At 41.0% G+C, this 24,915-nt stretch overlaps 1 protein-coding gene across 2 annotated transcripts in view; it reads right to left on the reverse strand.

The window, feature by feature from the left end:
- Positions 1–820: 820 nt before the first annotated feature.
- vps26a (VPS26, retromer complex component A) overlaps positions 821–24,915 on the reverse strand; it is a 62,612-nt gene continuing 38,517 nt past the window's right edge. For both annotated transcript variants that reach the window (XM_072239137.1, XM_072239136.1), the window contains exons 8-9: positions 18,618–18,760; positions 821–1,685 (exon numbers count right to left, since the gene is read on the reverse strand). In XM_072239137.1, coding sequence (XP_072095238.1) covers positions 1,575–1,685; positions 18,618–18,760 — 254 coding nt within the window. In that variant the 3' untranslated portion in view covers positions 821–1,574. The remainder of the gene's footprint in view (positions 1,686–18,617; positions 18,761–24,915) is intronic.

A 24,915-nucleotide genomic window follows, 5' to 3' on the forward strand; every position in this document is an offset into this window, starting at 1 on the left:
TAATTTCACGATTTCTAAGCTAGATCTCTTCAGCTGGACTTCAATAAAACCATTCTGGAATCACATGGGTAGCATCCTACAACCGTCCTTACTTCTGACTTCTGTTCCCTAGGGCATCTACCTGATCTGATGTCAGATTTTTCCTCATCTTAGGATACTCAATTAAGCCTATCCCGTCAATCAAGCTTTGGAACATCTGTTCTATTTAGTTACTTATTTTATTTAGAAATATAGCACAATAACAGGCCCTTGCTGCACAATGAGCCCACACCAGCCAATTACACCAGCTAACCTACTAACTCATACATCTTTGGAATGTGAAAGGAAATTGGAACACCCAGAGGAAACCATGTGGTCATAGGGACAACATACAAACTCCTTACAAACATCAGTGGGAATTAAAACCAGGTCGCTGGCATAGTGCTAGTGTTATGCCACCATATGGCCCCAGAGTCATTATCTCCAGAATCAAATTTTATTTGATAACAAGCCTATTAATAACCTTAACACAATAATGTTACTAGGAACTAATGCAGTGTTTTAGCACTCTGTAAAAGAGATCTTTTAATATACATGGAGAAAAAAAAACAATTCTCTCCATCCCCCCTAAGCTTCCGCAATAATGCTTGTTGGAAATCATGAATGTTGGAAGGTTTAGGCAATGACGACAAATATTCTATTAACAGTCATTATCAATCATTATATCATCTTCAGTCTTCAGCACTGATTTCATTTGTTATCCGCCAACTCTAACGCTTAATCTGGCTTGGATTTCCCCTCTACACAGATTTACACAACATCTGAAATGAATGAGAGTAGCTAAGATACACTGGCAGTTTTATTGAATATAGAAAGAATACATTTTTCCAGGCTGATACAAGTACAGGTATTACAGAAGTATTAAAATATTTCCAATTTTCCATTTACTGATTTCAGACATGGACATGCAGGAAAGTATCTGGCATTAAATGGCTTTGAAGTTGCAATTGACATTAACAATGGGAAATTGGAAACTTTACGTAGTTACTTGCAATGACATCAGTCAAGGTTACAGGTCAGGACTTGGACAGTGCTTTATCTGCTAGGACCTGTGACTGAAGTACAGAATGACTGTAGAACCTCTGCTATCTAAACAAGTGGAATATGCCAAAGATTACAACATGCAAAAATACTAACAGAAGCAAGACCAATCACTGAACTTCAAATGCAGAATTAGAAGTATACAAAAACTCTTCAAATTTCTCCCCACACTAACTTGTGTGCTTAAAATCGTTACTGTTAAATGCCCTAGACATACTTAAGCATCTGTACTTCATGAACAGTAAATCTCAAGCCCAAGCAGCTTAACTAGATAACCATACAGGACCAAATAAAAATCCTGCTTTGTACAGATTTTTAGTGCACGTTCAAACTAATTGTAATTATGTGGTACAAAATGATAGCTTTACATGTTCCAGTGTTTGAAAAACAATTAGTTTTCTGGAAGTTTAGTGTCACGGAGAAACTGAGCTTGGAACACAATGACCATGTCTGTGGATTTTGGCAAATCTTAAAGAGATAGTTGCCCTGATCACTCATATTTCAGGCTGCTGAGCGGAAGCCTGTGGCTCTGGAGATTCCAAACGTTGATGGAAATTGGTTCTTTTCCGTAACTTCTCAGGAGCTTTCCTCCATAGAACAATCTCCTGTCAAAATAAAAACTCTTGTTTAATAGGCTCAGCTTTATATTTTCACTTGCTGGATTAGAACCAGCTGGTGATTAATACAATAATCTAATGCAAACCCACATAAGCTAGCAGGCTATTATTCATTTTGATCATAGGACACAATTGAGCTATTCCTTCAGAAGGTTTCATACGTCCACTTCCAAAAAACAGTTCTGGAGGACACACACTTCGCTTTCCTTCTGACTCAAGACATTACTGGCAATTGTAACTGCACCACAGTTAACTGACATCAGTTAACAAAGCACGTTAGAAATTTAAAAATACCAGTTAGGACCAGGAGCAAGGTGCTGAGTAGCTTGCTCCGCCTTCAATAGGCTCACCATTGGTGTGATCCTAACCTCAATCCTACTTCCCCACCTTTCCCAAATAACATATCATCCCCTTTCTATTCAAGTTCTTCTCGGCAGCACAGTTGATTTGAATCAGTGCCGGAGGCCTCACGCAGGTTGGGGTGCAAGAGATTTAAATAAAGGGAGAGAGGAGAGGGAAGGGCAATGGGTAGCCAGTACAGAGTACCCCTGTGGCCATTCCCCTCAATAATAAGTATACCATTTTGGACACTGTTGAGGAGGAAAACCTACCAGAGGAGCCACAACGACTGAATCTTTGATACAGTGTCACCATGGCTCAGAAGGGAAGGGGGACAAAAAGAACTACAGTAGTGACAGAGGATTCCATAGTTAGAGGAGTAGACATGACATTCTGTGGATGTGATAGATTATTAACAGTTTTGGACCCCTTATTTAAGAAGGCTGTGCTAGGCATTGGAGAGGGTTCAGAAGAGGTTGGGAAGAATTATTCCAGAAATGAAAGGCTTATCGTATGAGGAGCGATTGGCAGCTCTGGGCCTTTACTCCCTGAAATTTGGAGAATGAAGGGCGATCTCATTGGAACTTATTGAATGATGAAAGGCCTATATAGAGTGGATATGGAACAGGTGTTTCCTATTGTAGGGGAGTCTAAGACCAGAGGGCACAGTCTCGGAGTAGAACAATATCCATTTAGAACAGAATTTCTTTAGCCAGAGAGTTGTGAATCTACGAATTTCGCTGCCACGGGTGACTGTGGTGGCCAGGTTATTGGATGTATTTAAGGCCAGGGTTGATAGGTTCTTGATTAGTTAGGGCATGAAAGGTTACAGGGGGAAGTCAGGAGAATAGGGTTGAGAGGGAAATGAAATGATGAAACAGAGCAGACTCAATGGGCCAAATGGCCTAAGTCTGCTTTTATGTCCTATGGTCTCACTAGGGCACCATGTTAGCGTAGTGGCAGGCGCGAAGCGATTACAGCTCAGGGTGTTGTAGTTTGGAGTTCAATCCGGTCATCCTCTGTAAGGAGTTGGTATGTCCTCCCCAAGGAATGCAGGGGTTTTCTGGTTTCCTCACACAGTCCAAAGACTTTCCAGTTAGAAGGTTATTTGGTCATTGTAAACCTTCCCATGATTAAGCTAGGGTTAAATTGAGGGTTGCTGAATGGGCTGGAAGGGCCTACTCCACGCTGTTTCTCCAAATAGAATAAAATAAATAAGCCAGAGAGGATACAGAGAAGATTCAGTGATGTTACCAGGATTTGACAGCTTGAGTTTGAAGTGACTGGATGTGTTGGAATGGTTTACCCTGGAGCACAGGAGACTAAGGGGTAAACTTATAGCTTACAGAATTATGCGGGGGAGGGGGCTTGTCTGAGTCTTTTTCACAGTGTAGTAAACTAGAGGGCACAGGTTTGAGGTGAGTGGGCTCAAGGAGCTCTGTAATGTATAATCTCATCACATTATCTGTCCTACAATTATTAATATGGATGTATAACCAAATTATTTTATTGAATTAGTATTTCCTGGTTAGTACAGATTGGCAACATCTCCACGATCGCCATTAGCACAGACACACTATAAGACTGTGTGTTTAGTCCCTTGGTTTACTTGATTTATGAGGCTAAGCATAGCTCCAATGCCATATTTAAGTTTGCTGATGACACCACTGTTGTTGTCCAAAAGGTGGTGAGGAATCAGCATATAGGAGGGGGATTGAAAATCTGGTTGAATGGTGCCACAACAATCACCTCTCAGTCACTATCAGCAAAACCAAAGAGCTGATCAGAGGATGAAGAAACCAGGTGTCCATGAGCCAGTCCTCATGAGAGGACTGGAGCTGGAGAGGGTCAGTAACTTTAAATTCCTTGGAGCTATCAGAGGATCTGTCCAGGGACCAGCACATAAGTTCCATCATAAAGAATGCATGACAGCAACTCTGTTTTCTTAAAAGTCTGCACAGCGGATAGTATCCTGTCTGGTTGCATCATGGGCTGGTATGGAACCACCAATGCCCAAGAACATAAAAGCCTACAATAAGTGGATACAGCCCAGTCAGTCAGAGGCAAAGCTATCCCCAGCATTGAGCACATCTACAAGGAGTGCTGCCACAAGAAAGCAGCATCCACCATCAAGGACCCCCACCATCCAGGCCATGCTCTCGTCTTGCTACTGCCATCAGGAAGAAGGTACAGGAGCCTTAACCAGGATCAGGAACAGTTATTACCCCTTAATCATCAGGCTCCTGAACTAGTGAATAATTTCACTCACCACAACTTTGTACTGATTCCACAACCTATGGACTCACTTTCAAGGACTATACGACTTATGTTCTCAGTATTATTTATTTACTTTTATATATTTGCGCAAATTGTCTTCTTTTGCTGGAGGTCGTGCTGATGTCAGAGATGGAGCTGGGCAAGGGTTTGAGAGGTGCCGAGGCGGTGATGCCGTTCAAACAAGTGTCATACAACAATAGATAATATTAAAAATGAGTGAGGAAAGGAGTTGGGTACAGTGATAGATGACGTTATATGGAATGAGGCTTGGGGTATGTTAACTCCTGTTCCATCAATGCCAGGCATTGTTTAATACAATTTAAAATCCTACATAGACTACATTACTCAAAAGTAAGGATTCATAAAATATTCCCAGAGGTGTCCCCAATGTGTGAGAAATGCAAGTCCTCAGAAGCAAGTTTGTTACATAGTTATGCTTTATGTCCCAGGATACAAGAGTATTGGAAGCAAATATTTGAGGTCCTATCAAAGATAAACACCAGACCCCATTTTAATAATTTTTGGAGCTTCTGCGAGGTCAAATAAATTCCAGGCTACCCAGCAACAACTCCTGACCTATGGCATACTTAATGGAAAGAAACTCATACTGATGTTCTGAAAAAAGGAGGAAACTCCATCACTCAGACAATGGCTGGCTGCAGTGATGGATACTCTGCATCTAGAGAGGATAAGATACATTATCAAGGACAGACTCAAGGAATTTGAAAAAATCTGGCAACCACTACTGTTGTATTTAGAAGAGACCAACAGCTGAACTAAGTGTGGGGGGCAGTAGGACCTAAACAGCACACACGGGAGGGGTGAAGGGAGGGCTGGGAAGGGGAAAGGAGACAGGGTGGTAGGGTTTCCTTTGCTTTTTGCTTGTTTACTATACATACATTCATTTGACTTTCATTATGTTGTTATAAGAAAGAAAAGAAAAAAGAAAGTGTACTTTAGGACATTGTCGGTTGTGGTTAAGCTGATGTTGCTTTACAATAAAAACATTTGAAAACGAGAGGTGCCGAGGCAGAAGAGTTTCAGTGCCTGTCCATCTAAAGCAAGTGCAAAGCTGGATCACCCTGAACGCCGAGCCAGTTTGGAGAGATTGAGAGCGGCTTCAGACTGGGCAGCGGAGGTCGAGGCCCAAAATGTCTCACTACAGCAGGGCTGGGTCCCAGAGCGTGGCCAAACCCGGGGTTTGTTGATTTAAATACCTGCCCAGATACACTGGAAAAGCAGGATGTCGTGACCAGGGACGAGGGTCAGGTCGATGCCATTCCCTCTCCTGCAATGTTCACTCCTCTCCCTGCAGCACGCTCTGGCTGCTACATGCTGTGTGTCTGCGAGCTCCATGGCAATTTGCCCAACTATATGATGAACGGAGACCATGGCTATGGGCCCAATCTGGCTGCTCTGGATTTGGGACTATGGACTCAATTCGGTTCAAAATGTTGTTGCTTGCTTTATTGTTGCATAATTTGTGTTTTATTCCTCTTATCTTTCTGCATTAGGTATTGGTCTTTTCTTTTAATTGGGTTCTTTTGAGTTTCTTGCTTTGTGGCTGCCTGTAAGCAGACAAATCTTAAGACTGTATAATTTCTATGATAATAAATATAATTGAATCCATTGTTAGTCATTGTATGTTATTTTTCATTTGTTCTCTCATATATTTCTTTGATCTACTGTGAATGTCTGCAAGAACATTAATCTCATGGTAGTATATAGTTACATACACATCCTTGAAAAATAAATTTATTTTGAACTGACTTTTTTCTATTTTTCTCTCTATTTTAATCACTTTTAGATTATGAAGACACACAGTCCTCTTTTATTGTCATTTAGTAATAATATTTCCTCCGGTGTGATATCACAAAAACACAGGACAAACCAAGACTAAAAAAAACTAACAAAACCACATAATTATAACATATAGTTACAACAGTGCAACAATACCATAACTTGATGAAGAAGTCCATGAGCACAGTAAAAAGTTCAAAGTCTCTCAAATGTCCCACATCTCACGCAGACGGGAGAAGGAAGAAAAACTCTCCCTGCCATGCCCGACCTCAGTCCGACTCTGAGTCATCCGAAAACTTTGAGCCTCCGATTCAGGTCTCCGACACCGAGTACAGAGCGTTATCTCTGTCCGAACAATTCGACCTCAATCTCGGTCACCAACAGCAGGCAAAGCCAGGGATTTTGAGGCCTTCCCTCCGGAAGATTCCTGACCGCGCAGTAACAACAGCAGCGAACTGGCGTTTCAGAAATTTCTCCAGATGGTCCTCTGTACTTTCACGTCCATCTCCATCAAATCAGAATTGTCCATGGCCCCTATTTAACGGATACGATATCATTTTTCACTGGATGGCTGCGCACGCGCGGCGCACTGCTCTCTCTCCTCCCGCCTTTTTTCCAATTCTTTACTACTTCACTTTGAACACACTTGAACCACTGACCAGATGTACAAACAGATTTTTCCCCTCCATTTCCCAGCATTCTGTTGAAAGCTAAACATTAAACTCATGGGGTCTCTGCCCCACGCTGCTTATAAATTTCACAAACTTCGCATATTTTATTCATTTTTGTAATACAATTGTTCCAAGGTCATCCTGACGGCAGTAAGCTATGACAACTCACTTTTACTCTCTCACTGTCCACTTCTGACTACCAAGTGACTATAAATGGAAGGAACACGTTTTACCGTGGTCTCCTTCATAGTTGAAAAGCCAAGTCACATCATTACACTGCTCAGACTTTCATTTACTATTTTGTTCCATCAACCATTCTACCCAGCACAAGATCCCATTTCTCCGCCCTGCATCATAATCCATTCTCTACCCAAGTTTTTTGCCAATGTGCATATACTTTTTCTGTGGACTCGGCCATCCATTCTGAAGATTTGTACACATTGAGAAACTTGGACTTCTGCTTCCAATCCTCACCTGAAATGCCCTTTCTCCAGTGTCTCCACCATCATTTCTCTCACAATGTAGATCTACAGCCTCAATTTCCAGGAGCGCTCAGTGACAGTAGAACCTGAAGACCAGTGGAGGACACTATGCACATACAAAAGGCACAAAGACAAATCTCAAGTGTTAGGCTGTTTACATAATCTCACAATCTCAAGGAATATTGGAAAAGAAGCAGTAACTCCAAGAATAATTCCCAAAGTTCAATGGAAAGATAAACTGAGCCAGTGATTTGGAATGACTCACATCCCAAGTGATGTTAAGAAAGAATGTGGATATTTATAGACAGAGAAAGATTCTTAAAATAAGAGGGACTGTATGGCAGTAGTGAGTCAGGGGAGTATTTGCATATAAATCAGAATTTAAGCAGTTAACGGAGTATAGCAATTAGCTTGTTGTTAACAGTGTGGCAAGGACCGCAAAAAGTTGAAGACACTTGCATTGAATAAATGGTACCAGCACACTGGTCAGATGGATTATTTAATGCTGATAAAAATATTTTACAATGAGAATAAAAAAAGGATTTTAAATATTATAGATTAACATAACCAAAACACTTAAAATTCCATAGATCCAGGGAAAACCCAAAATGGAATGATGTGAATGTTCTGGAGAGAGTGCAAAGAGATTCACCACCGTGTTGCCTGGAACGGAAGACTTTAGATACGGGGAGGGGTTGGTTAGGCTGGGCTGGTTTTCCCTGAATGAAGGAAGGAAGGACAAATAATGACCTCATATAAAATTATAATAGGCATACATAGAGTGGTTGAAGTCTGGAACGCATTGCCACAGGTGGTGGAATCAAGTACAATCACTACAGTTAAAAGGTATTGGATAGGCACTTGACTAAGCAAGGCAAATATGATTCGTGTAGATAGGCAAAAAGGTTAGCACAGATATGGGGAGCTTCCGTCTGACTCTACATACTGCTGTGTGGGTAAAGTCAAATTAAGTGACTTACTGGTGACACAATTTATTCAAGGAGGAGTTGCAAGGAACAGACAAATTGGTTTATTATTGTCATATGTACCGACATACAGTGAAGAACTTGTAATGAATTGATCTGTATCAACAGTTTGCAAAACTATGGTGTATTGAGGTAGTACAAGGTAAAACAACAAGAGTGCAAAATAAAGTGTTACAGTGCAGAGGAACTGCAGTATAGGTAAACAAAGTGCAGAGTCACATTGAGGTAGATTGTGAGGTCAAGATCTTATTGAACTAGAGGAAACGTTCAATAGTCTTATAAAAGTGGGATACAAGCTGTCTTTGAGCCTAGTGCATGCCTTCAGGGTTTTCTATCTTCTGACTAAAGGGCGGGAGAGAAGAGAGAATTGTCTACAATGGGTGAGATATTTAATTATGCTGGATGCTTTACGAAGGTCGCAAGAAATGTAGACAGAGCCCATGGAGGGGAGGCTGCTGTCTGCGATATGCTGAGCTGTGTCCACAACTCTCTGCAGTTTCTTGCGGTTATATGCAGAGCAGATGCCAAACCAAGCTGTGATGCTTCCAGATAGGATGCATTCTATACAGCTTTGATGAAAACTGGTGAGGGTCAAAATCAATGTGCCGAATTTCTTTGGTCTCCTGAGGAAGTAGAGGCATTGGCAGTACTGCTTGATAAGATATTTGACAGAATTACTTTTATCATGCACACAAATAACAGAATCCACACTGCAGCTGCACAGTATTAGACTCAAATGAGAGAACTGACTCGTCCTTCAAAGTAAATTATCAATGTTTATGTCACCATAAACCCTGAGATTCATCTTCTTGCAGGCATTCACAGTATAAATAAAAGCAATGAAAAACTATACACAAAGACCGATGTTAGATGACTGTTTTATTGTTATTTTCTTTGCAGTTTAACAATTATCTGCTTGCATCTTAAGTAGTTCTTACATGTACAAAACAGTTTACTATGTCTCCAGAGGCCATACTAATAATTACTATAATTCTAGAAGGTTCTGGAAGCTTTTTGTTCTGCATAGTTGAACGAGTGTTTCTCATTGGTTAACTTGGTACTACTGTATTGAGTGGTTTCTCATCGACTGACTCTTATCTGAATGGAATTTTCTTTATCTTTATAGGTATAAAATAACAAACCACAAAGCAGCACCATCTTAATCTTAGCTTTTGCTTCACCTGGTAGACCCATCAATGTCTGTTCAACTTTCCTTAACTCACAAAAACATGGAAACTGACAGCATCCAGTTGGTTGTTACCCTGCCAAAGATCTGTACACTGATGGCTCCTCAACGATTAAGAGAGGAATTTGAATGGCTGGATGGGCAGTTGTTTCTGAAACTGAAATGCTGGCATCAGGAAGCATGGCTCCTGGTACATCTGTGCAACAGGCAGAACTAAAAGCTCTGACTAAAGCCTGTAAGTTGGCAAAGGGATGATCAGCTAATATCTACACTAATTCTTGATATCCTTTTGGAATTGTTCATGATTTTGGAAACTTATGGGGACAAAGAGGATTACTTATGGCTGTAGGAATCCCAATCAAGAATGGCCAACTGGTATGAGAACATATTGATGTCATTCAACTGCGGTCAGAAGTTGCTATTAAAATGTAAAAGCCACTCCAAAATACCTACAATGGAAGGCACTGGAAATGCATATGCAGGTGAAATTACAAAAATGGCAGTACAGAAAGAAATAAAAGTAAAAGAGATAAAAGTACCTATAACATATGCAGTGAACCCAACAACTGGAATTGTGGAAACAAAGTTGAACTCTATCACAGGTGAACATACAAGATACAAAAGTTGTAAGCTCAATGTTCTAACCAAGAACAGTGGTTCTGGATGGAGAATGGTGGAAGGTTAAACAGTGATGGAGTATGGAGATATGGCAATAGTCGCAGACTAATAGCTCCAACTACATTGCTTCCTTATCTGGCACTGCAGATACTTTAGATGCATTGGAGTGCAAAAGTTTATCGACATTTTCCCAATGGTGGTGGAATCCAAAGTTCGGGCAAAAGCTCGACAAACATTTGAAAGATGCATAACTTGTCAAAAAATGAATCCTGGAACAGAGGAGAAGCTACCACAAGTGCTCCTCACCCACCTGATCCATTTTTATACTTAAAAGTAGACTACATTTCTTTACCAAAGTATTAAGGATACTCAAATGTACGAGTAATAGTGGACAAGATGGGTGGAGGGTACTCCAGCAAAGAAAGCCACTGCTACATTCACAGCAAAAACTCTGATCAGGATTATATTCCTAGATGGGGATTTCTGTGTCACATTGACTCTGACCAAAGAACCCAATTCACTGGGAGTGTTTGTCAGGAATTATGTTGACTGTCGATCATTGTCCACGTCACCTGGAGTCATCAGGACAAGTTGAATAAATGAGAGGATCCATCAACCAATCCATCCATCAACTGCAGGGAGCCCTCTATCTCAGAAGGGCTGATTTACACATTATGGCAGACAGTTTAGTTAACTATTGTGTGAAATTAACTCAAGCTGTCCAGTCTGCTTCTCAGCAGGTTTTTGCCACTTGGAGTAATCCAACAGAAGGACAACATACCATGATTCCTGGTGAGTGGGTCCTGATTAAGAAACCACAAAAGGGTACACTAGGAGCTCAATGGGAAGGTCCCTATCAAGTGATGTTAATTACCAACTTGGCAGTAAAAGTGGATACACACCAACCACTGTAAACAAGCTAAGTGGTACCTGACAAGGACAAGTGCTGTGGTTATTGTGCTAGTAATCTCTTGGTCCAGTGCCTACACTACTGGGCGACAGTGAGGAAATCACTAACCAGTCAGAAGACCTTAAGCAAGTCAACAACTACTGAACATTATGAAGTTTATTCCAATATTATTTGTTGTTATATTTTTGCCAAGTTTCCCTACTCAATGTACCAGTTGAGAGAACTCAATGTATACTTGGGAGTATCACATGAATCTGCTGATGCTGTTAACTCTAGCTGTTGGGCATATCAAGATATACCACACACTTCAAAATATTCACCAATACTAGGCATTCTGGCAGATCCAGAACAAACATTCCAGCAATGGTGATGTTGACATCATACTCATGATTCACTATTCTCAGGGTAGACATCAATATACAATGATCATGCTCCCCCACATACTGTCTTATACTGGGTAATTTATGCAAATAGAATCAGCACGATTAAGGGAATATCATATCTGACCATCCTGGGATATCCACATCTAATGTTTATGACAAATATTTTTCTGTGTTCACTATAAAAGCTACCCTTTGCTTGGGTTGAGAAGATACCATCCAGTAGTGAATACTTCATGCATTTACACTCTACATTGTCCTAAATGGGGCAATGACTGTGGAATTTTCATTGATGATCAGAAAAATATTACAATTCAACAAAGCTCCAGATAAGTAATAGGAAAGCTCTAATTTCATGGAACAATATGTTCCAAGTACATACAGTGGCATGCAAAAGTTTGGGCACTCCTGGTCAAAATTTCTGTTACTGTGAATAGTGAAGTGAGTAGAAGATGAACTAATCTCCAAAAGACATATAGTTAAAGATAAAATATACTTTTTAATATTTTAAGCAAGATTAGTGTTTTATTTTTGTTTTGTACAATTTTAGAGTGGAAAAAATGGAAAGGAAAACTATGCAAAAGTTTGGGCACCCCAAGAGGTTTGAGCTCTCAGATAACTTTTACCAAGGTCTCAGACCTTAATTAGCTTGTTAGGGCTATGGCTTGTTCACAGTCATCGTTAGGAAAGGTCAAGTGATGCAAATTTCAAAGCTTTATAAATACCCTGACTCCGCAAAGCTTGTCCCAACAATCAGCAGCCATGGGCTCCTCTAAGCAGCTGCCTAGCACTTTGAAAATTAAAATAAGTGATGCCCACAAAGCAGGAGAAGGCCATAAGAAGATAGCAAAGCATTTTCAGGTAGCCGTTCCCTCAGTTCGTAATGTAATTAAGAAATGGCAGTTAACAGGAACGGTGGAGGTCAAGTTGAGGTCTGGAAGACCAAGAAAAATTTCCGAGAGAACTGCTCGTAGGATTGCTAGAAAGTCAAACCAAAACCCCCGTTTGACTGCAAAAGACCTTCAGGAACATTTAGCAGACTCTGGAGTGGTGGTGCACTGTTCTACTCAGCAACACCTGCACAAATATGACCTTCATGGAAGAGTCATCAGAAGAAAACATTTCCTGCGTCCTCACCACAAAATTCAGCGTAAGAAGTTTGCAAAGGAACATCTAAACAAGCCTGATGCATTTTAAAACAAGTCCTGTGGACTGATGAAGTTAAAATAGAACTGTTCAGCTGCAATGAGCAAAGGTATGTTTGGAGAAAAAAGGGTGCAGAATTTCATGAAAAGAACACCCCTCCAACTGTGAAGCACAGGGGTGGATCGATCATGCTATGGGCTTCTGTTGCAGCCAGTGGCATGGGGAACATTTCACTGGTAGAGGGAAGAATGAATTCAATTAAATACCAGCAAATTCTGGAAGCAAACAACAGACAGTCTTTTAAAAAAAAAAGCTGAAGATGAAAAGATGACTTCTACAACAGAATCATGATCCTAAACAGACCTTGAAATCCACAATGGACTACCTCAAGAGGCGCAAGCTGAAGGTTTTGCCATGGCTCTCACAGTCCCCCGACCTAAGCATCATCGAAAATCAGTGGATAGACCTCAAAAGAGCAATGCATACAAGATGGCCCATGAATCTCACAGAACTAGAAGCCTTTTGCAAGGAAGAATGTGCAGAAATCCCCCAAACAAGAACTGAAAGAATCTTAGCTGGCTAAAGAGAGCGTTTACAAGCTGTGATACTTGCCGAAGGGGGTGTTACTAAATACTGACCATGCAGGGTGCCCAAACTTTTGCTTTGGGCCCTTTTTCTTTTTTTTGGTATTTTGAAACTGTAAAAGGTGGAAATAAACAAAAGTAATCTTGCTGAAAATATTAAAGAAATGTGTCATCTTTAATTTTATGTCTTTTGGAAATCAGGTCATCTTTTCTCGCTTAGCCGTTCACAGTAACAGAAATTTTGACTGGGGTGCCCAAACTTTTGCATGCCACTGTATATACCATCATATACAACCCTGAGATCCACTTTCTTGCAGGCATACTCAATTAACCATAATAGAAACAATGAAACATCACACCAAAAGGGCGGACATCCATGTGCAAACACAAATAGTACCAATACAAAAAGAATAAAAAATAATAATAATTAAATAAGCAATAAATAGAGAACATGGGATTAAGAGTTCTTGAAAGTGAGTCCGCAGGTTGTGGCAACAGATCACTGATGGAGCAAATGAAGTTAAGCGAAGTTATCCGCTCTGGTTCAAGAGCCTGATAGTTGAATAACTGCTCCTGAACATGTTGGTGTGAGTCCTGAGGCTCCTGTACCTTTTTAGCTGATGACAGCAGTGAGAAGAGAATATGACCTGGGTGGTGGGGGTCCCTGATAATGGATGCTTCTTTCCTGCGACAATTCTCCATGTAGAAGTGCTCAATGGTGGGGAGGACTTTATCCATGATGGACTATGCTATATCCACTAACTACTTTTTGTAGGATTTTCCGTTCAAGGGCATTGGTGTCTCCATACCAGGCCGTGACGCAGCCAGTCAATAAACTCTCCACCACAAATCTATAGAAGTTTGTCAAAGTTTTGATGAATCTTCACAAACCCCTATGGAAGTAGAGGTGCTGCCCTGCTTTCTTCATAACGGCACTTACACGCTGGACAGGTCCTCTGAAATAACACCGAGGAATTTAAAGTTGCTGACCCTCTCCATCTCAGATACTCTGATGAGGACTGACTCACAGACCTCCAGTTCCCTCCCCCGAAGCAAATAATCAGCTCCTTTGTTTTGCTGACATTGAGTAAGAGGTTGCTGTTGTGGCACCAATCTCCCTCCTATATGCTGATTTGTCATCACCTTTGATTCGATCTACAACAAATATGTTATTGGAATTGTGCTTAGCCACTCAGTCATAAGTGTAAAGTGAGTAGAGCAGGGGCTAAGCACACATCCTTGTGGTGCAGCTGTGCTGATGGAGATTGTAGAGGTGTCATTGTCAATCTGAAATGAGTGGGGTGCAGGTGAGGAAATTAAGGATCTAATTGCACAAGGAGGTATTGAGGCCAAGGTCTTGAAGCTTTTTGATTAGTTTTGAGGGGGTGATAATATTGAATGCTGAGCTGCAGTCAATAATGAGCATACTGATGTATGGATTTTACTGTCCAGAGGTTCCAGTTAGAGTGAAGAGCCGGTAGGCAAATTGGAGTGGATCCAAGTCGCTTCTCAGGCAGGAGCTGACATATTCCATCAGCAACCTCTCAAAACACTTCACTGTGGATGCAAGTGCTACTGGACGAGTCACTGAGCCAGGTTACCACATTCTTCTTAGGCACTGGTATAATTGAAGCCTGCTTGAAGCAAGCAAGAATTTAAAGATCTCAGTGAAAACCCCAGCCAGTTGATCAGGACAGGTCTTCAGTACTCAGCCTGGTACCCCATCTGGGCTGGATGCTTCCATCAGTTCACCCTCCAGAAGAATGCTCTCGTGTCGGCCTCAGAGACTGAAATCACAGGGTTATCACGGGCTGTGGGAGTTCGCGATGGTTCCTCCGTGTTTTGACAGTCAAAACAAGCATAGAAGGCACTGACATCATCTGGAAGTGAAGCCCAGCCCTGTTGTCACCTATGTCACTTGATTTCACTTTGTAAGAGGGGATAACGTTCAAGCCCTGCAACAGCTGTCAAGCATCCTTCATTGATTCAAATTTAGTTCAGAATTGCTACTCCCCCGTAAGATGACTTTCCAGAGATTGTACCTGAAATCCTTGCAATTTCCTTGGACGCCAGACTTAAATGCCTTTGATCTGGCCTTCAGCAGATTGTGGATCTTGTGGTTCATCCAGGGCTACTGGTTGGGGAAGACATTGAATGACTTTGTGGGGATGTACACATCTACAACTGTCTTTGTTGTCACGGACTTCATAGTGGTGTATTCATTCAGATCCACAGATGAGTCCTTAAACACAGCCCAGCCCACCGAGCTGCTCCTCTACCTCCCAAGACCACCTTTTGTCGTCTTTATTTCTGGAGACTTGCTCTTTAGCCTCTGCCTTTACATAGGTAGGAGAAAGACAGCCAAGTGATCAGATTTCCTGAGATGCTATCTGGGCATGGAACGGTAGGCACTCCTTATCTTATTGGTTAAGTGCATTGGGGTCTCTAGTGCAACAGGTTATATAGGATGGTAATCGGGCAGGGAATTAATTAAACAAGCCTGATCAAAATCCTTAACTATGATACGAAATGCACTGGTGTGGATCATTTTGTGTCTGGTAATAGCATCATGCAGTATCCCAAGGGCTTAATTATAATCGGGTGCTGATGGTATGTAAACTGCCATCAAGATCAGGGAGGAAAACACTTTTGGTAGAGTTGTTGGCATTTTTTTGTTAGGTGTTCAAGGTTTGCGGGGGAATACGAGTATGACAAAACCAACACATTGGAGCACCACAGAGGGTTTATCATGAAGCACACATCCTCACTATTTATCTTTTATGAATCAGCAGTTTGGTCTATCCTGTGTATTGTGCCCTTCGCATCTAGTCGCTGTATATGACATACTCTGAGTAAGCCACATCTCGGTAAAACTCACAACACAACAATTCCTCATTTCCCTACAATACAGTATCCTTTTTCTTAGGGCATTATCGCTTAAAGGTGCTATAACTGCATGCTTTAGAGTTAAGCCGGCAAGTCCTTCAAAAGATTCAAAAGTCCAAAGTAAACTTATTATCAAAGTACATATATGTCACAATATATAGCTCAGATTAATTTTCTTGTGAGCATAACAGAATTAATGAAAGACAGCCCAACTTGGGCATTCAACCAGAGTGCAGAAGGCAACAAACTGCAAATATAAAAAGAAATAATAATAATAATAATAAATAAATATGCAATAAATATCAAGAGCATGAGATGAAGAGTCCATAGATTAAGGGAACATTTCAATGATAGTACAACTGAAGTTCTTCCTTTTGTTAACAGGTCTGATGATTGAGGGATAGTAATTGTTCCTGAACCTGGTGTTGGTATGAGTCTGGAGGCTCCTGTACCTTCTTCATATTGGCAACAGTGAGAAAAGAGCACATCCTGGGTGGTGGGGGTCCCTGACAATAGATGCTAATTTCCTGCAACAATTCTCCATGTAGATGTGCTCAATGGTGGGGAGGGTTTTATCCATGAGGAACTGGGCCATGTCCATTACTTTTTGAGGAATTTTCCATTCAAGGGCATTTGTGCTTCCATACCAGGCTGTATTGCAGCCAATCAATATACTCTCCACTGCTTAGAAGTTTGTCAAAGTGTTTTCATGCCGATCATGAAATCTGTATGTCATTAAATTGGTTTAAAAGTACTTTGCTCAAAGGAAATCACTGCAACAGATTGCAATGTGAGTAATGCAAAGGTATATTTATAAGTTGTTTTATGTAGCCTGCAGAACTTCGCCATGGTTCTCCGGTGCCATCTTGTCAGAAGCAATACGCCCTTAATACGTGGAAATGAGGCCTACAACTCTCTTCCACCTAACAGGTTAGGATCTTGTACTCAGGGAAAGTTTTTCCTGTCATGAGACAGACACACGCCTTACCTTCATCTCCCGAGTCTAAAAATAAATGAGACACAAGATCATTTTGCAACAATTTTATTCCCATTTTATGATGTTGTAAGGAGTATGAGAGAGATTAAAAATATAAACATTACAAGTGCAGAACAAGCACCGAGTGTTGTACTTGTACTCCTGACAAGAATGAAAACATAACTAATTTGGTTGATCATATTCACAAAGACTAATATGCCTTACCATAATTTACATCTTTTTTACTTGTTTAAAGGTGATAATTAACAGAATAGCTCAAACTCATGATAGCATGTCTACTAACCAGCCTAACAATGACAATCTTATGAATACTTTGAAGAATGTATACCCTTTGATGTTTCATAACTTTAATGTTTTGATTATTTTATAATTAACATAGATACAAGTTTTTCTGCCTCTGAGTTTCCAGACGTAATGATTCTAAATCATACATTTAGAATCAAGGGGACTGTTGGATCAGACTGTTTGTCATTTTCTTTGCAGTTTAACAATGAATTATCTGCTCGTATTTTAAGCAGTTCTTATATGCATATAAGAGTTTAATATTACTCTAGTGGCTATCCAAAGTATCATCCTGGAAAGCTCTGGAAGGTTCTTCGTTCAGCTTCATTGTTCTACATTATTTGAATATGTGCTTTCTCATTGGTTAACTTGGTACTACAGTATTGAATAAGCGCTTTCTCATTGCTTGACTCTTATTTACAACTTTGAATAGAATTTTCCTCATCTCTATGGATATAAAATAGCTAAACACAAACCAGCGCCATCTTAATCTTAGTTTACCCTTCACTTAGTAGACCTCTATCACTGTCAGTACAACTTTCCTTTGTTCTATTAATGCTTAATAAAATGATCATGAAGAAACAAGCTTCCAGACTTCTGAAAATACTTGGATTGAAAACATCAGAATTCAACACTGAAAATATGCAAAAGACAAACTGTAAAATACAAAATAATAAGTGTAGAATTGGAGATGTGATTAAATGTAGAAAGAAAAGTAAATTATCAAAGTACATATATATCATTACATATTACCTTGAGATTCATTTTCCTGACCACATTCACAATAGAACAAAGTAATAATAGAATAAATGAAGAACTAGACACAGTGACTGACAAACAACCAATGTGCAAAAGACAAACTGTGCATAAAAAATAAATAATTTTCAGGACATGAGTTATAGAGCCTTAAAAGTGAATTCATGAGTTATGGAATCAGTTCAGTGTTGAGGTGAGTGAAATTATCCACATTGGTTCAGCAGCCTGATGATTGAAAGGTAATAACTGTTCCTGAACCTGATGGTATGGGACGTAAGGTTCTTGTACCTCCTTCCTGATGGCAAGAAGAGAGCAAGGCCTGGATGATTGGGGTCCTTGATGATGGATGCAGCTTTCCTGTGACAGCACTCCTTGTGCATGTGCTCAATACTGGGCCTGTGATGGACTGAGCAGTATTCATCACTTTCTTTTCTTGGGTATTGTATTTCCTTTCCAGGCTGTGATGCAACTAGTTCCGTCTGTCAAGGTTTGGTAAAGATGGTGCTGGCAATATACAGAGACACTTTGTGGACAGCTCATGCCCTTTGCCCTATCTTCACACTCTCTTTCCTCTGTCACCTACCCCGCACACAATCTGATTTCTGTACCCCATGACCTACCTGCTGTTTGAAGTACCGCCTGTCTTCTTCATCAACCAGGACTAAATTTAAGAAGTAGCGTACAGAGAACTTCTTGTTGACATCCCTCATTGTCGGCGTAAGATCGTATCCAGCCAAGAAGAGTCTGATTGGAATGGATTCACCTTCATAAGCAAAAAGTATGGCATGATAGCTCCAAGCAATACCTGTGGTCTACCCATTATATTCTTATGATATACTCAAAGGAATGCTTCTTGGGTAACAATTCTAATTTTAACAATATTATGCAAACTCTCAAATAAACAATCCTTTAACAAGCCTTGACAGGAATGGCTAATAGATATTTTCTGCTCCATAGATAATTCCAATGATTATGATTGGAAGACATTGCCAAGACATTAACAGGTTCACTAGCTGTTGATTGACAAAATGTTTTAAATCATTCTAAAATGCAGTTAATAAATTCTATTGTTTCCACTTGTGAATAGTTCATAGAGTGCAACAAAACAAAGACCTAGCGTGTTTGAGGATCACAATGAAGATTTATTAAACCAGCATCGTGTATGTGCCATGGTAGCCTAGCGATTAGCACAATGCTCGAGCCGTCAGAGTGCAGAATGCAATTCTGATGCCCTTTGTAAGGAGTCTGTACACCCTCCCTGTGGCATGCGTGGGTTTTCTCCAGGTGCTCTGGTTTCCTCCAACAGTCAAAACACGTACCAGTTAATAGATTAATTGGTCATTGTGAATTCTCCCACAATTAGGTTAGTGTTAATTTGGGCAGCGCATCTCTAAGGGCAGGTTGGGCCTATTCTGACCTGTATCTCTAAGTAAATAAAATCATGATCCAAGATTAATCAGAAATCAAAATCACATCTAGAACACAGATTCCCTATGGCTCCTGTCACTTGGATTACAACCCAGCATCCTAGTCAGAACTTATTCTGCCTCTCAGTTTGATTATTGAGAGCAATGCATCAGTTAATACCTTCAGACCACACTTGAGTATTGTGTTCACTTCTGATTACCTCACCCTAACACATGGTGGTGGTAAGAGAAGATCTGATAGCAGTATACACAATTATGGGGGGATATAGACAGGATCAATGCATGCAGGCTTTTACCACTGAGGGTGGGTGGGATTACAACCAGAGGTAATAGGTTACGCATGAAAGGTGAAAAGTTTAAGGGAAAAGTTCACTCCACAGTCATAAGAGTGTGGAGCAAGCTGCCAGCACAACTGGTGCACATGAGCTCAACTTCAGCATTTAAAAGAAGTTTGGATAGGTACATAGATGATAGAGGTATAGAGGGCTTTGGTCCTGGTGCAGGTCAATGGGAGCAGGCAGTTTAAATGGATCAGCATGGACAAGATGGGCCGAAGGGCCGGTTTCTGTTGTACTTTTCTATGACTCTGTAATTAGGTCATTTAGCCCATCATGACTGCTCCACCATTAAATCAGATTTTTTTAAAAATCTCTCTCAACACTATTCTCCTGCCTTCTTCCTATAACTTTTGATTCCACCCACCCCCCACCACTCAAGAACCTATCAATGCCCACTTTAAATATACTCAAAGACTAAGCCTTCACAGTCATCTGTGGCAATGAATTCCTCAGATTCACCACCTTCTGGCTAAAGAAATTCCTCATTTCTGTTCTAAAGGGACATACCTGTATTTGTTAGCAACATCTTCCATCCTACACTCCTCCACTCTAAAAAACATCCTCTCTACGTCCACTCTATGCCTTTCAAGATTTGATAGGTTTCAATGAGATTCCCCCCCCCCCCGCCATTCTTCTAACTTCCAGCGAGTACAGGTCCTAAACCATCCTTCTAAATTAACCCTTTCATCCCTAGAATCATTCTCGTGAATCTTCTCTGGATCCTCTCTGATGCCAGCACATTCTTTCTTAGATAAGGGGCCAAAAACTGCTCACAATATTCCAAGTGTGGTCTGACCAATGCCTTATAAAGCCTCAGGAAAACATCATTGCTTTTATATTCTAGTCCTCTTGAAATAAATGCTAATGTTGCCTTTGCCTTCACCAGCAACTTAACCTGCAAGTTAACCTTTAAGAAATTCTGCACGAGGACTCCAAAGTGTCTTTGCACCTGTTTCTGAATTTGCTCCTCATGTAGAAAATAGTCCATGCCTTTATTCCTTCTACCAAAGTGCATGACCATACTCTTCCCAACACTATACTGCATCTGCCACTTCTTTGCCCATTCTCTAAACCTTCCCAGGTCCTTCTGCAGACTCCACACTTGCTCAGCACTATCTGTCCTTCCACTTATCTTGTACCATTCACAAACTTGGCCATAAAGCCATCAATTCCATCACTTAGATCACTGACATATAATAAGAAGCAATCCCAACTGTGATCCCTGTGGAACGCTATCAGTCACCAGGCAGCCAACCAGAGAAGGTCCCCCTCATTCCCACACCTTGCCTCCTGCATGTCAGCCAATCTTCTATCTATGCTAGTATCTCTCCTGTAAAACCATCGGCAGACTTATGTGTGGCACCTTGTTAAAGGCCTTCTGAAAATCCAAGTAAACAACTCACATTTGTCAATTCTACCTGTAATTTCCTTAAAGAGTTAAAACAGATTTATCAGACAAGATTTCCCCTTAAGGAAACATGCTGACTTTGGTCTACTTCATCATGCAACTCCCAGCATCCTGAAACCTCATCCTTAGTAACGAACTCAAACATCTTCCTGACCTTTGCAGTCAGGCTAACTGGCTTATAATATTCTATCTTTTGTCTCCTTCCCTTCTTAAACCGACATTTGAGTGAGATTTGCAATTTTCCAGTCCACCAGAGCCATTCCAGAAACTAGTGATTCTTGACTAGTGAATCATTACTAATGCCTCTACAACTTCTTCAGCTACTCATTTTGGAACCCTGCAGTGTAGTTCATCTGGTCCAGGTGACTATCTGCCTTTAGATTATTAACTTCTGAAGTACCTTCTCCTTAGTAACGGCAATCACATTCAATCCTGCCCACTGACATTCTGGAATTTCTGGCATAGTGCTAGCTTCTTCCACAATGAAGACTGGTACAAAATACTTAAGAGTTCACCCGCCATTACTACCACTTTAGTGTCATTTTCCAACGATCTGATATCCTCTCACCTCTTTTACTCATTATACAGCTGAGAAAACTTTTTGTATCCTATTTTATATTACTGGCTTGCTTGCCTTAAGATTTCATTTTTTCCCTCTCATTGCTTTTTTGGGTTTCTTCTGTCGACTTTTAAAAGCCTCCCACTATTTTTTATATGATCTTTCTTTCACTTTTACGCTGTCAGCCATGATTGCCTCATCCTCTCTTTAGAATACTTTTCTTTGGGATGTATCCATCCTGCATCTTTCAAATTGCTGCCAGAGACTCCATCCATTGCTGTTTTTCCTCATCCCTGCTAGTGCCCCTTGCAATCAACGTTGGCTTGCTCCTCGCTCATGCCTCTGTAATTCTCTTTACTCCACTGATACATCTGATTTCAGTTTCTCCTCCTCAAACTGCAGAGTAAATTCTAACATATTATGATCACTGCCTACTAAAGGGTCCTTTATCTTGAGCTCCCTAATCAAATCTGATTAATTACACTACACCAAACTCAGAATTGTCTTTTCCCTATTGAGCTCAACCACAAGCTGCTCTAAAAGAGTCACCTCATAGGCACTCTATTAATACCTTCTTTTAGGATCCAGCACCAACCTGATTTCTCCAATTTACGTACTGAAATCCCCCATGACTATTGTAACATTGCCCTTTTCACATGCCTTTTCAATCTCCCATTATAATTTATACCCCACATCCTGACTATTGTTTGGAGGCCTGTATATAACTCCAATTGTTTTTTTTTACCCTTCCAGTTTCTTAACTCCACCAACAAGCATTCTACATCTTCTGATCCTATGTCACGCCTAAGTATTTGATTTCAATTTTTCCCGTTAGAATCACCCCAATCCCTCTGCTTGCCCTTTCAATATAATGTGCACCCTTGGATGTTATGTTGCCACATCTCTGTGATACCCACAACAACATAACTGCCAATTCCTAACAGCACCTTATTCCATGTACTCCGTGCATTTAAATATAACACCTTCGGCTCTGTATTCATCACCCTTTTTAATTTTGCCAGTTTACTGGAAATTAAATTCTTCTCCCTTTCTAAACTTTATCTTTTCCTTTATTCTGAAGACTTTTGTAATCTCTCCTGCACTCTCCTTTATTTTTACTTTATCCTCATTTTTCCAAACTGTTCAATTGTTGAACCTAGTATTTAGTTTAAACACACACTTCAACCCATCCCACTGACTGCAATTTTGCCCTATCATCTGCCTATCCTTTCCCACAGTCTCACACACACCACATCTACTTGTATACCAATTGCCCCATCCTCTGATCCATCACTCTGGTTCCCATCTCCCTGCAAAAGTACTTTAAACCCTCCTTAACAGCTTTAGCAAACTTGCTCACAACGATATTGGTTCCTCTTAAGTTCAGGTGTAACCCATCCTTTTTGTACAGATCATACCTTCATAAGAGCAAGTGAATTTTGGATTTCTGGATCATTGGATCATATCAATAATCCAGAAACCCTGCTCCCTGCACCAATTCCTCAGTCATGCGTTCATCTGTCAAATCACCCTATTCTTACCCTTACTTGCACTTAGCACAGGCAGCAATCCAGAGATTACTACACCCGAGATCCTGATATTCAGCTTTCTACCTAGCTCACTATACTCTCTTCAGGACCTCAACCCTTTTCCTACTAATGTTTTAGGTATCAATATGTACCACAACATCTGGCTGCTCACCCTTCCCCCTTTAGAATGCTGAAGATCCTAATCTGAGACATCCCTGGCACCTGGGAGGCTACATCCACAGAATCTCCTGTCTGCTCCTCTAACTATTGTATTTCCTATCAGCATTGCTTTCATCTTCTCCCCCCTTCCCTTCTGATTCAGACTCAGTGCCAGAGACCTCAATGCTGCGGCTTTCCCGCAGTACAGTACATCATTCCCCAAACAGTATCCAAAGCGGTATACGTGTCATTGAGGGGAACACTCACAGGGATGCTCTGTACTGTCTGCCTATTCCCTTTCCCTCTCCTGACAGTCACCTGTAGGTATTATCTATGACGTCCTCGCTCTCCCGTGTGAGCCGAAGATCACCTAGCTGCAGCTCCAGTTCCCTAAAATGGTCTGTAAGGAGCTGTAGCTGGATGCACATTGTGCAGATGATAAACACGCTCCCGGAGTTTGTTTATTGAGATACAAAGTGGAATAGGACCTTGCCACACTGGCCAGCAGTCCCCCAATTTAATCCTACCTTAATCACAGGATAATTTACAATAATCAATTAATCTACCAACTGGTAGGTCTTTGGACTGTGGGACGAAACTGAAGCACTCAGGGGAAACTCATGCAGTCACAGAGAGAACATACAAACTCCTTAAAGGCAGTGGCGAGAATTGAACCCAGGTTACTGGTACTGTAAAGTGTTGTGCTAACCACTACACTACCATGCCGCCCACGATTCCACGTCTTACATGAAGAACACCCCACTGACCCGGGACCCATTCTCCCTACGCTAGCTGTGGACCAACAGAGAAACTTACCAGAAACTTACCTAAAGCCTTCACCTCTTTTCATCTCAGCATCTTGAGCCAAAGTCTGAAACTAACCTTTCTTTAACACAAGGGTGGAATTAAGTTGGCACCAAGGCTGCCCCTTTGAGCTCATCTGCAGAAACAGCTTAAATTCCTCTCTTTAAGGTCTCTTTTTTTTCCCTTTTCAAAGTGTCTGGGGTTCTATCGAGGTCCCTGATCTGCAACATCACTCAAAACAGCAGTTTTTCACAGCGGATGAATTCCTGCTCTTGGAGCTCACTGACCAGCTGTTTTCTGACACTTTCCAGGCGTGCTACGGAAGACGCCAGTGTGAAGCCCTGTGGACAACCAATTCCAGGCCGGTGTTGCCAACTGAAGCGTTGTGGGAGAAGGAACATCAGGATTTTGCTGCAGCGAATGAGCGGACAGACCTCTCTGTAATTGAGTGGCCGCTCTCTCTTTCTCTCTACGGTAGGGAGCTTGCTGCCAATTCTCGAGTTGGAGAATCTCGGATTAAAGTGATAAGGCACACTGCAACCAATTTCCCCCGGGATCAATAAAGTATGACTATGACTAACACACTAACGGCAATTGTTAGTCTCTCCGTTTGCTGTGAAATGGGTGACATCTCTCTGTCCCTTGTTAGTGAGCGACAGCGAAAGCCTGTGGCATGTCAAAATAGTTTTTGTTA

The sequence above is a fragment of the Mobula birostris genome, chromosome 21 (genome assembly GCF_030028105.1).
Source record: "Mobula birostris isolate sMobBir1 chromosome 21, sMobBir1.hap1, whole genome shotgun sequence".
Lineage (NCBI taxonomy): Eukaryota > Metazoa > Chordata > Chondrichthyes > Myliobatiformes > Myliobatidae > Mobula > Mobula birostris.